General features: G+C 35.9%; 1 protein-coding gene across 1 annotated transcript; it reads left to right on the forward strand.

Annotated features, from left to right (window-relative positions):
* Positions 1-802: 802 nt before the first annotated feature.
* On the forward strand, positions 803-9,453 carry LOC113749089 (endoplasmic reticulum-Golgi intermediate compartment protein 3-like). Its single transcript, XM_027292743.1, has 13 exons — positions 803-1,329; positions 3,569-3,642; positions 4,084-4,167; positions 4,550-4,630; positions 4,997-5,077; positions 5,439-5,531; positions 6,112-6,291; positions 6,415-6,482; positions 6,573-6,624; positions 8,192-8,245; positions 8,334-8,426; positions 8,648-8,714; positions 8,947-9,453. The coding sequence occupies exons 1-13, from the start codon at positions 1,188-1,190 to the stop codon at positions 9,036-9,038; spliced, it is 1,161 nt and encodes a 386-aa protein (XP_027148544.1). The 5' UTR covers positions 803-1,187; the 3' UTR covers positions 9,039-9,453.
* Positions 9,454-15,535: the final 6,082 nt, after the last annotated feature.

Below are 15,535 nucleotides of genomic sequence, written 5' to 3' on the forward strand. Positions count from 1 at the left end.
TTTATCATATATTTTTAATTTAATCGACAAAAATAAAAAGATTGCCGATTCAATAGTTCATTTTAGTTCAAACAATTTGTGCCAATTCTTAAGCTTAATCAATGCAAAATATCAATCAGACCGTACTTATGATCGGTTCACGGTCCATCGATCAAACTGATCTTTCAAACTCGAGTTTCAGAACAATGCTTCCAACCCTAAACACTTGTGAGAATATCTATCACATTCAAAGCATTATGCCCCTAAAAAAACCATAATCAATCATTTCTTTTTTTTTTTTAGAAGTATAAAAGCAATAACTTCCAACCAATTGTCCTATAGTTCGACCCCTCGTATTTTTGAACAAAAAATCTTGAAATTTTTTAGTGTATTACGGTAACCATTCAATCTTGACTTTGTCTATTTATTCCTTCTTCCAGCAATACTTCCAATGATTGTCGGCGGAGATTGGACTAGGATTTTGGGTAAAGAAGGAAATGAGTAGGAGAGAGATGAAGTGATAAAAAGACAAAGGAGTCTTCTCTTCTAACTTCTTTTGTCTTCGAATTTGTAGTTTTTTTTTTTTTTCAAGGTTGTACGCTATGAAGGGAAATTTTCCCCCACTTTGAAGGGAACTTTGGGAAACACATGTTTACTGGACCTAGAGCTATAGGCAGTTTAGTCTATGAGATATGTTCTTAGGGATATTGATGTCTTTTAGTGTTTTCGTCCGTCGCCATTTGTGCTGACCATCAATCTCGGGGTAAAAAAGTGCTTACAAACAAAAGTCTGCGGGTAAGGTGAGAAATGGGCCTAACGTTATGGGGGATAAAATGTAATTAATCCTAATTCTTATCATCAATACGAAAATTTATCATCGAGCCACAGATAAAAAATTACTCAACGCATCCAAACAAGAAAATGAAACTTTAGATTCAGAGAGAATCACACAAGCAAGACCTCTACCTCGACACTTTTTTACTCTTAAACGCCTCGTTTTGTAGAAACTGTTTTTCAATTTGAGTCCCACTTCTTCCTTCTGCAACGAGGCGTTTAGGCAGAATAATTTTCGATCGATTGATCAATCAATAATTCCTGAGATTTTTTGTTTGTTTTGGATTTTTTCTTTCGTTTGTATAATTGATTTTGTGGTATGTATTTATAGAGATATAGTGATAGATACATAATAGCGTATAGAATTTGTGGCGATGGAGAATTTGATGAGCAAGATTCGAAGCTTGGATGCGTATCCGAAGATCAATGAGGATTTCTACAGCAGAACGCTGTCCGGCGGCGTTATAACCCTAGCTTCCTCCATCGTCATGTTCTTGCTCTTCTTCTCCGAGCTCAGTTTGTTCCTTTGAACTTTATTTCTCTCTCTGTCTGAAGTTTTTAAATCATTGTATGTATTCAGTTTAGGACTCTTTTATTGCTTTGGTTGGATTAAAATTTGATATAGATTTACTCTAGATATGGTGTAGTTTCATTCTGTGTTTGAAAGTTTAGGGATTTCTTTTTTTTTTTTTAATGCTCTATGAATTTCTGATTCTTATGTTTATTCTGTTTTTTCTAGCTAGTTTTAGTTGTCCTTTTAGCTGTATAATAATTAATGAGTCTGATTGGAAGTAGGAATTGCATGGTGGTGGTGCCAAAGTTATGCAAAAACGAGTACGAAATGAATAATTTGTTGGTGGAATTAACTCGAAGAATCTTGAGTGCATAGGTAGGGTGTAGCTTATGTCTACGTCAACCTTGTAGTGAAATTCAGTTGGCTGGATCTGCAATGTATGACGCATATGATATCTTGGCTGCTACTGTAGTTGTAAAATAATTGCAAGACTCTACTAGAGATTGTGATTGGAGGGAAATGAAAATGGTATATCATCAAGAACACACATTGAATATCTTGGTGCTATTTTAATGCTAAAATAACTGCGAGATTCTACTGGAGAGTGTGATTGAGGGGTATATCATCAAGAAGACAAACTGGATGGAATATAGTTCTTATAATCAATGAAGCATCAAGTGAAGATATGATGAGTTTTGGGCAATTTAATCGCTCTACTTGCTCCATATAGTGATGTTTTATTCAATTGTTTAGTGGTTGGGTTTGTGTTCAGGAATCAAAGTTGGAATCAAATGATAAAAGTAAGTAACTGGAGCGGCTTCCCATCAAAGTCAGAACGTTGATGTCCTGAACCCTTTGAAGCCTTAATGGACCTGAGAAGCCAAAAAACCTCCCAAATCATAGTCAAATTCTTAGTTTGTAACCAAGACAATATTCAGTGCACTTCTAAAAACAACTCAAAATCCCAAATGAAAACTACCAAAATGCTTCTTCAGTTTCTGAGGTTCTAAATCTACAATATTGTGGTGAAGTTGTACAGGAAGAGGAAGAGAAGACAGGCAGAGGAATAGCCAGGGACATCAGAGTGATGAGAGTGGGGGGAATGGTAGATGAGCTGGGAGGTGGAGGAGAGACAGGTGGAGCCTCTTAGGGCAGGCAGAGAGAGAAAGAGAGAGTCTGGAGCATTCTCTTTTTCCAATGTTTGGTTTTTTTTTTTTTTTAGTACTCATAGGAATCACTGGAGATCAAATTTAATATATTCTGATGTTGTGGGTGCAGAAATCCGCATGAATTGTGCATTTGAACTCAATTGATTGATTGCATTTGATATTACCTAAAGAGAATATTTGTATTTTACTATTTTCATCTCATTCCCAGGCTAGGACACAAAACCAAATTGTCCTGAGATTTATATTAAAGTTTTCTTAAAGATTGCTTCTAGGAATACCTGTGGTTTCTTAGTACATTTTTCCCATAGTTAACCAAACATTCAGGCTGTCAGCACGAACTTTTTATAATCCGTTTATTCATGTCTGAGTTCGTCATGTATCGATACAAATTTAACTCTGCATTCAATTTTGTAGTTACCATTTGGTATTTCTATTGTTCAGCTAGGCATGAAAACTCTAGCCGAATTTTTGAATTTGATAGTGATTGCTTCCATCGGTTCCTGATATATACTCTTGTCTACAAGTTTCATCGTTAATGTCATTTAAAAATTATATTAGCACAATGAAAAGCCAAAGTTTACTGGAATGAACTAGTTCTTTCTAAAGCTATCTTCTTGAAATTCATGGTGTGCTAAACTGAGGCTTTGGATCAAACAGTTTTCTCTAAGGTTATCTTATGGTCTCTTAGCCAGAGTTTAATAGGAACTAAGCTAAAAGAATCAGATGAACTGGAAGTTGTTTATTTGACCATTTATTCATGCTTTTCAAGGTCTAATTGCCTACTCTGAGCTGTTGTTGATGATAGATATGCAGGTATTGTATATCGTCCTCTTGTTTGATGCATAAATGTACACTCCCTAACTCTGGCCCTTAATTCTTTTTAAGCAATAAAGTGCTACATTTTTGTTGCCTTTTCTTCTTTTCTTCTTCCTTTTTTTTTTTTGGTGGGGGGAAGAGGGGAGGGGGGGGGGGTGGGGCTTCAAAGCAATAAAGGAAAGATATAATCTTGTTAGTTTTGTCAATGTCATTTCCATGATATTTATTGGTTCCCTTTATTTTGGCTTGTGCATAGGGTTATATCTCCATGCAGTTACTGAGACAAAGCTTGTAGTAGATACGTCCAGGGGAGAAAGGCTGCGGATCAATGTAACAGAATTCTCTTTTCTTTTCCCATGCAATGCTTGAATTGCTGCTTTGTTGCTTGAGTACTGTTTATTCTGAATTATCATATTGCTATGTTTCCCATTTCTTCCCCTCCTCAACAATAGCCCCACCACTCCCTCCCCCAGGTTGAGATTGGCACGTCATGCAACTAATTGGATCCTGAGTTTATCTCTGACACCTGTTTATATAACTCTAGGATAAAGCTTCTAGCATTTCTAATTGACAGAATATGGCTTGTTCTGCTGATGTTTTGTGTTTAGGTTGAGCGATGAAGAATATATATTTCCAAAATCTTTGCTTTATGAACTATTTCAATTCATTGTAGATTATCAACACTTTTTTTTCGAATGTATTCTTGTTTGACTTGCACATGTTCCTTATGAAACTAATTGATACTTCTCTTCATTGTATCTGAAAGTGCAGTTTGATGTCACATTTCCAGCACTTCCATGTTCCATGCTCAGCCTTGATGCCATGGATATCAGCGGAGAGCAACATCTTGATGTCGTATGTATTACAGCATCACTCTTTATACTTCTTGTCATCGTGCATTTTTTCTGTTTTTGCATGTATAGGTAATGTAAACTTTATTCTTTGAACTTTTACCCTTTAACTTTCCATGCCATTAAGTCCTTTCAATGGGTTGGGGATTTTGGGGTGGGGGCACAGTGTTGTTCTGGTAAGTATTTTCCGGTTCATACATTTGTGCATTGTGTTTGTGTATTACTTGTTAACCTGCTTTTTCCCCGTCTTGCATGGAGGCCAAAATTATGATAATATAGCTATATGGAGTCTTGACAATTGATGAAAACATGCTGCATTATGCTAGCACTTTGCATTCTCATGATTCATTGCTGATGTCTCAATCTGATTCTGTCAACACTTGCAGAGACATGATATTACCAAGAAAAGAATTGATATCCATGGTAATGTAATAGAAACACGGCAAGAGGGCATTGGACATCCCAAGGCAAGTAAAGAGAATTGGATGAAGTGTGATGATCTGTTATTAACCTGTAAACACTTCTTACAAATTTAAGTCATTATGTTCTTGTAATTTTTTTCTGCTTGCAAACTAAATTTGTCTGTGATTTCTGTTATTTTTATTTCTTATTTGTGTAAGTTCTATTCTTAGCAAAGTTTGTTTTTGGTTTTTAAAATGCTTGGATGCTACTTAGATTACAACAGCAGAGAAGTTAATTCCCCTGAAAATCTCTTGAGCAAAATATATAGTTTTCTATTTGAACTTTATTGCTTCAATTACTTAGTAGCAGTGCATTGGCTGCTCTCTGATCTAAAAGATTGATTCAATTTTGAAATCTTTTTAATGGCACAGATAGAAAAACCTTTGCAAAGGCATGGAGGCAGGCTTGAACACAATGAGACATACTGTGGCTCGTGCTTTGGGGCAGAAACGGTGTGCTTCTCCTAAGCCGTTAATTTGCTGCTACAATTTATATGACCTTGTAAACCACATTATGCTTATTTGAAATTGTATCTTTCGCATTTTGTTATTTAAAGTGTCAATGGTAGATTGCTATCAACTTTTCTATTCTCTGTTACTTCTGGTTAGAGCTATGGCTTTCTTCCTTTTACAACTTACCAGGTCTTCCTCTACCTTTTGGAACTTCATCCTTATGTCCTTTCCTTCTATTGTCCTGAACAAATATCTATTTTGTATGTTAATTTTGCTGCTTTACAAATACAACCCCTTTAGCTGTATGATGATGCTTTAATATATCTGAGATCCTACCCTCACTTTCATGGGTGTTCCTCAGGCGGATGATGATTGCTGCAACTCCTGTGAAGAAGTTCGAGAAGCATATCGTAAGAAGGGTTGGGCATTGTCAAATCCAGATTTAATCGACCAGGTGAGTGGTTGGCTCTTTTTGGTCATTGGTCTATGTTTTGCTTGTCTGGATAATAACTTGCACTGAAAAAGGTACCATGAGTTCTCTAACTTCACTATAGCATTTTTGTTGCTGTATTTAGAATTGAAATTCCTTCCTTTTCTTTTTGGTTTATGCATCTGCATGGAATTTATCTGTTACTTCTTCTAGAGGTAGAAGACTTTAATCATTAGTTTGGCTGATCAATTTCAATACATAGATAAGCTTAAATGGGCACTAGCTTGAAGGTATAAGGGGTAGATTGCTCTGAGTTGTATGTGCTGTAACAATTATCTAAATTAAGTAGAGGTTTGAGCAATGCTTATGTGTATTTTTTATCCATTAGTCTCGTTCTCTTGCAATTCTGAAATCAGAAAATTGGCATTTAGAGGCTTGTGCATTGCAAACTTATCCTTTATGCTTCAAATGGTTTTAGTTAAACTGTATAGGAAAAATTAAATCCTATGTAGTGTTCCATCTAATAGTTGTCAGTTTTGAGCACAAAGCTGTTGGGACTTGAAAATTTATATGTTTACGATTTCACTCTTGTACATATCTTCAGTGTAAAAGAGAAGGGTTTCTTCAAAGGATCAAAGATGAAGAAGGTGAAGGATGCAATATTTATGGGTTCTTAGATGTGAACAAAGTGGCTGGAAACTTTCATTTTGCACCTGGGAAGAGTTTTCAACAGGCAAATGTTCATGTCCATGACCTGTTGGCTTTCCAGAAGGACAGTTTCAATGTAAGATGATGTTTTGATTCGATACATCTGTGAAGCACTGCTAATTTGCTTCGAATCTATATTTTTTCCAGTTCCTGTGTTGAATTTTCTTTGAACTAACTTTGTAGGTTAAATGTACTGCAGATAAGTCACAAGATCAATAGATTGGCTTTTGGAGACTATTTCCCTGGTGTTGTAAATCCTCTTGATGGGTATCTTTCTCTTCTCTTTTTCTTCCCCGATGCGACGATTCGGTCTTGTTCCATCCTTCAAGATGACATTTCTTTTCTTATGACTTTCAGTGTGGAATGGACGCAACAAACTCCTAATGGGATGTATCAATATTTTATCAAGGTGAGTCTATTGTTCAATTTGCATGGACTCCTTTGGAGTTTCCCATATTTTTTTTCAACTAGTTTCCTTATTTTATCTGCTCAGATTGATAGGTTTCTGCGTGGAGGATAGTTGTCTGTGGGTGAAATATTATTTAGAGTGTTTGTTTAATCTTTAATTTCTCTGTGCCTTTAATTTGATCTGGGAATAGATGAAATGCATCTGTAGAATTTTGTTTAGTTTGGCAATAAGCGGTAGACAACCCTACTGTAGGACTTCGGAGGTGTGTAATTGATATCTGGCTAAGTAAATGAGTGTCTTTTGTTGTTTAGGTTGTTCAAGACATGTTGGGTAATGTTTCCTCAGTTGCTGGAAGTTTTTTACTCAATTTTTATATGCTTATGCTATTTTTGTTTTGTACTAGCCATGGAAGAAAATGATGATTAATACAAGCTGTAGAAAGGCAAGTCCATGGATTTAGAAGTGTGAAAAAGCAGACGAGAACCAGATTAGCGCCATTGGTTTTACCCCCATAAAAGTAATCATATTAATGAAAGTTACTTGGTCTCAGAAGTTTCAAAATGGCATATCTGAATGTTATTATCATCCGAATCAAAATTAGTTGTGTGAAACTCGCACTGTTTGGAAACATAAAGGAATACTGACACTAAATACCAAACTTGTTATATTTATCTTGAGGCACAAATTAAGTTTTTCGACATGTACTGCAAAATCTTCCTCTCAATTTGATGAATGTCAATATCTCAGACTGGAAGGCCCAAGCTCTATGTCCACTTTTTAGTCGAACCATTTACATCTTGACTCTTAGATATAGTTGAGATAGTCAAATTGTTGGACCATAAAGTAAGTTCCTTTTCTGGGCATGGTTTAATGTACAAGGTATGATCAGTAATTTCTCAGGCAGTAACACCACTTTGGTCCCTATTTTTTGGGACTTAGGTGAAACTTAAAAGAGTTGTAACAAGTAGGCATAAGCCATTGGCACTAGAAATGTACTTATCACCTACATTTGGAAAAAAGAAGGATGAGGAAAATCTTTGATGGAGGTAGACGAAGGGTAGCAATTCTGATTGGAGAACCTTAGCTTTAAAGCAGTAAACAAAGGAGGTATATCAGAGATTTCTTTGTGCCTCAAGTTTTTTTTTTAACTTCTCATTTATGAGCACCAATGATATGAACTTTCTTTTCTGGGTGCATTATAGAGGTTTTATATCAATAGTCCACCATGTTTACATAGATGCTGAATATGTGCCTTAAAAATATTTTATCTGCATGTATACTTGCTTGCTAATTGTTGAAGACACAATATCGAAATGAGAACAAGTAATTCTGTATTGATGTAGTTTTTTGACTTTTTGAATCTATTTGATTGTAAAAAGTTGATTGCCAACCTTGTTCTTCTTCCAGTTGATTAGTAATACCAGGTAGCCTCCGTGTCAAGTCTGTACCCAGTCCAAAGTTAAATTTAGATTATCTAAATAAGTGACGAGAGATGGAGGGTGGGATTAAGCATCTCATAATTCGCATGTGGGTATCATTGACTATTATATTCTTCTCTGCAATGCAGGTGGTGCCTACGGTGTATACTGATGTAAATGGACACAATATCCAATCAAATCAGGTGTGAATAGCTGCAAAGATTTTCAGTTTTATGCTGACTTTATTTAATTCATCATGGAATGAGATGTAACATCATCTGCCTATTGCAGTTCTCTGTAACTGAACATTTTAAGGGAGCAGAAATAGGCCGTCTTCAGTCTATTCCTGGAGTTTTCTTCTTCTATGACCTATCACCAATCAAGGTCCGTTATGATGTTGAAAATTGAAAAAAAAAATGATGTATTATTTCTATATAGATATTGAATCAAGGGCATCCAATCCAAACTCTTCTAAACAATTAGAAAGTCAAAAATCTATCCAGACAATTTGACTGTGCCCAAGGCAGTTTGCCATGGGCTATCTGGAGAAGTAATTCGTGCATGTGTACTCGTACTTTATTTCCTGCAATTTTTTACTGGTGTAGGTAACTTTCACGGAGCAGCACGTATCATTTTTACACTTCCTCACAAATGTCTGTGCTATAGTTGGAGGTAATTTCCCTTTCCTTGTCAAAAATCATAATGTTGCAGTATTCACTTTTTCTGATTTACTCTTTCTTTTTTATTTTACTTTTTGTCCACAAAGGCTGATAGGATCTAAATCCTTCCTTTCTTTTCACTGGGGACTTGAACCTAAATTCTTCTGCATGTCGTTTTTGGTTGCCATTCTAAATTTAGCTCATCTTTTTATGGTTAACGGCCCAAACTCTGGTTATCCTCTCAGGCGTTTTCACGGTTTCGGGGATTATTGATTCTTTCGTATATCACGGGCAGAAAGCAATAAAGAAGAAGATGGAAATTGGTAAATTCAGCTAGCGAATGATAATGTATACAGTGCTGTTTGTTGGTGCTGTCTTTCCTTCTATCAATGAAGATGTCCTCTTCAAGAGAGCCAAGCCAAAATCGTGCACTAACTGTGGAAACGGCGTGGTTGGCAGACTCTCTGTCACATCTGTGGTTCTTCTTTTGTCTGTTTTACAATGGATTAGATTAGTTCAACTAGATTTTTTGTAATGGCCAACTCTTATCCTAGTTTTCCAGCAATTGTGTATTTATCATGATTGGTGCAGTTGTTCCAAAGGTAGTGAGGCTATTTGTCATCTCAGCAGGGAACTTTTGGTGCACCTCGGAGAAATTATATTGAGCAGCGGTCGGGACGGGTTAATAACTTGAAAGTTGAATGCATTTACTTGTAGTGCTGATGCAGTTGTTCAGCACATCCTCTTGCTTATACTTGGCTCTTAGTACGCATGAACTGCACGTTTGATTCTTAGCATTTGACCATTATTGGGGCATTGAATCTGAGACCTCTAGGAATCATATGCGTACTTTTTCTCTGGTGGAAACTGGAGAACATATTCCAGTTAAACCTTGGGGGCGTCGGGTCATCAAACAAATGGCAAACTCAAATTCATTATTATGAACTTAGCCATGTAATTTCTCTGCCATAATTGAACCACAAAAAAAAGACCTAATTTTTCGCTGAGCTTTCTTTTAACAACCACCACTTTGGCCGTGACTGTTCTAGCCTCCCAGGTTTTACCATTTAAATGATACTTTTACGATGCTCAATTGTGGTTAATCTTTATACTTGATATAATTAGCAAATGGGTGCCGCTTGCATTTCAGAACTTAGGACGTCTTGAATGGTTCGATCGTGTATATTATGTAGCCAAGAAAGTGCAAGCTGTTTTCTCCTACCACCATTTCAGGGTTCTCCCCGTGTCTCTTATTATGCCCATTTCAATGATGCTTGTAATTAGTCAAAAAGGGTTACGCTACGTGCTCGTAGACAATGATGGATCTGTTCTGAGCCAAATGTAAGCAAATGAAGGTTGTGCTGGGCTTACTAGCTTTGCCCGCTATAAAGTAGGTGCCTTAATCAACAATGATTTGAATTCAAGATATGCAAATCTATTCCAAGACCGCTATTGGAACAAAAGTATATGCTATATTCTTCGCAATCGTTGTAGCTGAGATTGCATTAATATCCCGTTCACATAGATTTTGACTTCTTTTAGATGCACGAATTCCGCAACCGCGCCAAATCCCATCCTTTGCCGTAAAACTAAGAGAAAGAATAACTTTAAGGGGTAGAGAGAAAACGAAGGCTGACAAGCATTTTATTAGAATATTTGAGTATTATACTTTGGAAGTCATATCTTCACCTATTTTTCTACTGCCCCGCAAACAATTACATTATTGTTTGCTGTTTAGTAAGTCTTAACAATTAGTACACCAAACGGGCACTAATTTTTTTTTTTTTTTTTTTTAGTGCACTCAATTTATATTAAAATACACAAGACTCATGTATGGTTTCCCTTGCATAGTAGTATGTAGACACTTTTCTAAATTAATTTTATTTTTTAAAAAGAAAAAATTAACATCTCAACTCCCTCTGAGCTCATTAAGCCCCCGTCCCAAAAACCTTTTATTAGCATCTCTCAAACAGAGGGAGTGGTGAATCTTTCACTTCATGTGCTATAGAGAAACCCTTTTTGCTAACTTACCTAACTCTTGTCTAAGTTGAAATAGAGTACTAATGAATGCGAAAGTGTTGAAGCAAATGAACTTTTGAGTACAACATTTTACAGATGCTTCTATACAACATTTCAACTGAGCTGGCTGGTGGCCAACTGAGCTCAGTTGATTGCAATGGAATGGCAGTGGAGGCAAAAGTGTTGAAGCAATAACTTTGTGCCGTTAAAGACTTGCACGACTTTTCGAGAGGACCTCAGTTACCAACAAAACTCGTGTCACCAGTCACGTTTTGCTGCCGAAGTAAAAGACAGAGAAAATCAGAACCTTGCTTTAAACATACTTGACCACAACTAAATTCTAGTGGCGCAGAGCAATGCCTTGTTGTTTCTTTCTTCCATTGGTCTTTGGTCACGGGTTAAAGTTCCTGAAGCGTTAGGATGTGCTGAAAGCCAGAAAAGAGAATACGAATGAAAAGTGGTTTTGGGAATACTTAACAGGTTCGCCTAAATATTCCTTTTTCTCTGCTCTTATGATTGAATGAATATATATATATATATATATCTCTCTCTCTCTCTCTCTGCGCGCATGCTTGCTATAAGTGGTCAGTCGACAATGGCTAGTTTTTCCAACCATTTGATTCTGAATTTGACCGTATCGTCTGCTTCCAAGATAATGGCCACACAATCCAAGGCCTCAGATTTCGTTTCTAGAACAGACGAGCACTAGAAAGTACGAAACCCTTTACTTGAATGGAGTAATGCAAAAAGCTCTTGCATTGACAGTCTAATGTGGTTCAAGAAATTCTTGAATTCATGCTATTGAAAAATTTGGATGAGTAGTATTATAACAAGTAAAATGAGTACCATTTTACAGTTTAAGATGGACCGAGAACAATGAGCACTGCTCTGCACTTACCATGGACTCATAATTCAATCATCTAGTTTTTTTTTTTTTTTTTTTTTTTGGGTGTAAAAGAAAGCTTGAAATTGATGTTAAACAGAAAATGCTCAACAGATCTTTGAACTGTTAATAAATTGATGGCTGGAGCTGGTTACCAAGGACTTTGGAGCGTAGGTAAAAGTAGTATTTCAACCATAGTGGTAGCTTTCGGTGTTCAATCATCTAATAGCTTTTTCACCTTTTTATCTGCTGAGCATATCCCAATACCAGCTCTAGCAGATGAATTAGCGAGACAAAGTCAATGAAAGAACAGAAGCAAAGCGAAGGGAAATGATAACACCATAAAAGCGCAGGGATCAACTGAATGACCTGGAATTTTCTGTCTTCGTGCAAATCAAACTGTACAGTTGATCATGTCTAAGTTCCTAGTAGGAGGAACCTTTTACTGTTTTACATTTCCCCCCCCCCCCCGATCTCAAGTTACCTAGCCAATTTTTCCAGGGACACTGGAGTTTTCTGCGTACCATTTAGTGATTAATGGTGAAAATTGGACGTTTAATCTTATGATATTGATATTATCAAATGAGCAACTGCTTGCAAAATAATCAATCCACTCCTTAGTAAGGGTATTGATAAGTGATAGATACATTTAACCATGCGATCCTTTTATTCTTTCTCTTTTCGTCAAAAAGTGTACGTTAAAGTTCCTCAGAAGCAAGTGAAAAATGACTAGATAGTGAGCGTTAAATTTGAAAGGACAAGAAAGAAATTCATTGGAGTGCGCATTGAGTTGTTGCAGCACAGTCGGCAGTCATCAAATTCCCTTCTTTTCCGGATAACCATTGCAGTCAAGTCATGTACTGCAACGGAATTCTAAAACTCATCACCCTTATCTGATAGGACTGTAGCTCAAAAAAAATTTGCCCTTTTCCCAAAAAAAAATTTATGTTTTGTCTCTATTACCTTTTTTATTCAAATGGCTCTTGAAATAATTTACATCCTTATCTCATAATTTATCCTATTTAAGTCCAATCGTTAGTAAATAATGGATCGGAGAACTAAACAAATCAATGACAAAAATGCTAACAATGATAAAAAAAAGACAACAAGAATCGTAGCTGTAACAAAATAAGACATTTTTAATGATTTGCATGGTTGTTGATTCTACTAATAATATGTTAAACATGTTGTAAAATTAAACTCAAGTGAGACAAGTATGAATGAGGGGTTGAGATATATATATATATATATATATATATATATATATGAAATGGAATGAGAATAAGGAACAAGTTTAGGGGCGAAAAGATAAAAAGTAATCCTATCTTGCTTGCTGAGCATTCATTGATGGGATTCCCCCATATCCTTTCTTTTCCTCGAATTCATTCCCTCCTGAAAGCATATCCAATTCCAAAGTCAAGATTGGAAATCATCATGCTGACTTAGATGGTGACGAAACAATGAGCACTTTCGCTGTTGTTTCCTTGTTTTCACCCTCAATAATTGTACTTTAATTTGTGCGGCCGATTCCCAACTTCTAATCCACAAACCAATTTAAAGAAGACTTTGTTTGAAGTCTTTCTCCAAAAAAATAAAATAAAATTGAAGGCTTAGAATGGATCCTTCTGCATTTATTATGGTAATCAATCAATTTGAGGGAGACCATTAGTCCACAATATGTGTTAGTACATGGTTTTGGTTGAATTGCAATTTTCTAAATTATGTTTGTGCGACAATATTTTTTATGACATGATATATTGAAAGAAAATATTACTACTTAGAAAATATTTTTTGAAAAAAAAAAAGAATTTCAAGAAATGCTATCCAAATGAAATCAATAATAGTTTTCTTTTTTTGTTTCATCCTTAGAAAGGATCAAGATTAAGAAAAATTCCAATCAATTTAATAAGACTACTCCTATAAATGCACACTTCAGTTAAGTGCAACCCGAGTGGTTGAACTCTCAATTCCAGCCTATTTTCTGATTGCAGTTTACCACCCAACTAACCAATCAAACATATATAGTAGTATTAATTTGCCATCTGTTTGTCTAAAATGAACCCTTTGCACGACAGCAATCAATTAATTGCAAATTGCAATCAATGTATGATACCCAAATTGCATCCTCATTCAATAATTGAGAGTTGAATCTGCTGCAAATTGCAAAACTAAACATAGAAGAAGCGCCCTCCCTGGGTTAGCTCATCCGGTAGCAAGCGCCTCTTCAGGCCACGCTTACCAGGTTTCGAGTCTTGCCTGGAGCTACCGTGTTCGAGGGGGTAGGGCCTCCCCTCTCGGGCCACAGGGGGATTAGTCGGGTCGAAGGCCCGGATACCCCCTGTGTCTGAAAAAAAAAAAAAAAAAAAAAAAACATAGAAGAAGCATATGACATAATTGGAGAGAGAGCAGCGACGCTCCGCTCCGCTCCCCCGTTCATTCATTCATTCATTTGGACAAATTACAACACGGAACTAAGTCAAAGTGAGGGAGACAAGTGATAGTGATATTGATATTGCTATTGCCATTGATATTGCTTGCCGATTTGTTAATTGTCTTCGTCCCAATTCCGGCCAGAATTTGTTGTTGGTTTTAGCATGAATCGTGACTTGGCAAATTGCCATCAACCGACACAATTATGCAACACATTTGTAATTGAATTGCTGGAAATAATAATAATGTTATTTGTTGCATATAGTCCTTATTTCCCAAATTAAAATGACCAAAAAAAAAACGAAGACAAAAAAAAAAAAAAAAGGGTTTAGCTTATTTTGAATTTCCCCAATCTTGATTTCAAGCAAAGCATGATTGTTATTTCTCTAAAAATGAATAACAAAGATGCGTTCGGATAGCAGATTATTTGAAAATTTTTGTGAAATAATTAGAATAGCAATGTATGTAATGTGATGTATATAAAATAAAAAGATAGTTGCTGAGACCAAGAAAAATAATGGTAATTTTATTGATTTAATTAGTAGTTGTAGATGCAACAAACTAGAAAGGATCTCAATCTAAAGTGAAACAAGAAAACATTTTTGAAACTCAAGTAATCTTTCATCTTCAACCTCAAGGAATCTTTGTGGCCCAAGGAACACGTTGATCATCAGTAAAGTCGGGATTGAAACTACTAGTACTGATTTTGCATTCCATTATTTTTGTTGGTTGGTGTTCCTCTGGGGCACGAGTTTTCTCGCTTTCATATTGTAAACGGAGGTTCATGTGCACCTTCAATCAAAAAATCAAATTCTCACGGGATCCCCTCTTCCGCCGACCCAAGATGTCCAATGCAAGTGAAAGGAACTGCTTACTCAATAATGTCACGTTTGAATTACTACTACTCTTAGGAGTTCTAGTAGAAAAACGAGATGTAACAATACGTGAGATAAAAAGATGACAGACGAAAATCTTTTGTGAAAAAAATCAGAGTCCAAACAAAGACTCTGAAAGACTACAGGCCAATTCAATTCCACCGTTGTGTGACTTGTGAGACTTGGAGTTCTCTATAGCGAGTGAATAATACTAGAAATTCTAGTCCCTCCTTGCAATTGAGCTTCTTCTTTTACCAATGGTACTGAGGTTCTTCTTTTACCAATGGTATTTGATACGAGTGTGTTTGGATTATAAATTATTTGAGATACTTTTACTGTAGCATTGAGTGTGTTTGGATTATAAATTATTTGAGTATAATTATTTGAGATACTTTTACTGTAGCATTTTGTTGATCTTTAAAGAGCAATGTATCAATAAATAAATGCCTTGCTCTCTGAGTAAGTAGTAGATATGTAGATTTGGAAGGAGCCCATAATATATATTATATCCTCAAATAATCGCAATGGTTGCTAATTTTTCAGATAAAATGCACAAAATTTCAAAAGAAAATGGAGATGATATTACCAAAAACAAGATAGTGAGTGGTTCATTATTACACTGCTAAT

The sequence above is a fragment of the Coffea eugenioides genome, chromosome 10, assembly GCF_003713205.1.
Source record: "Coffea eugenioides isolate CCC68of chromosome 10, Ceug_1.0, whole genome shotgun sequence".
In the NCBI taxonomy this organism is placed as follows: Eukaryota; Viridiplantae; Streptophyta; class Magnoliopsida; order Gentianales; family Rubiaceae; genus Coffea; species Coffea eugenioides.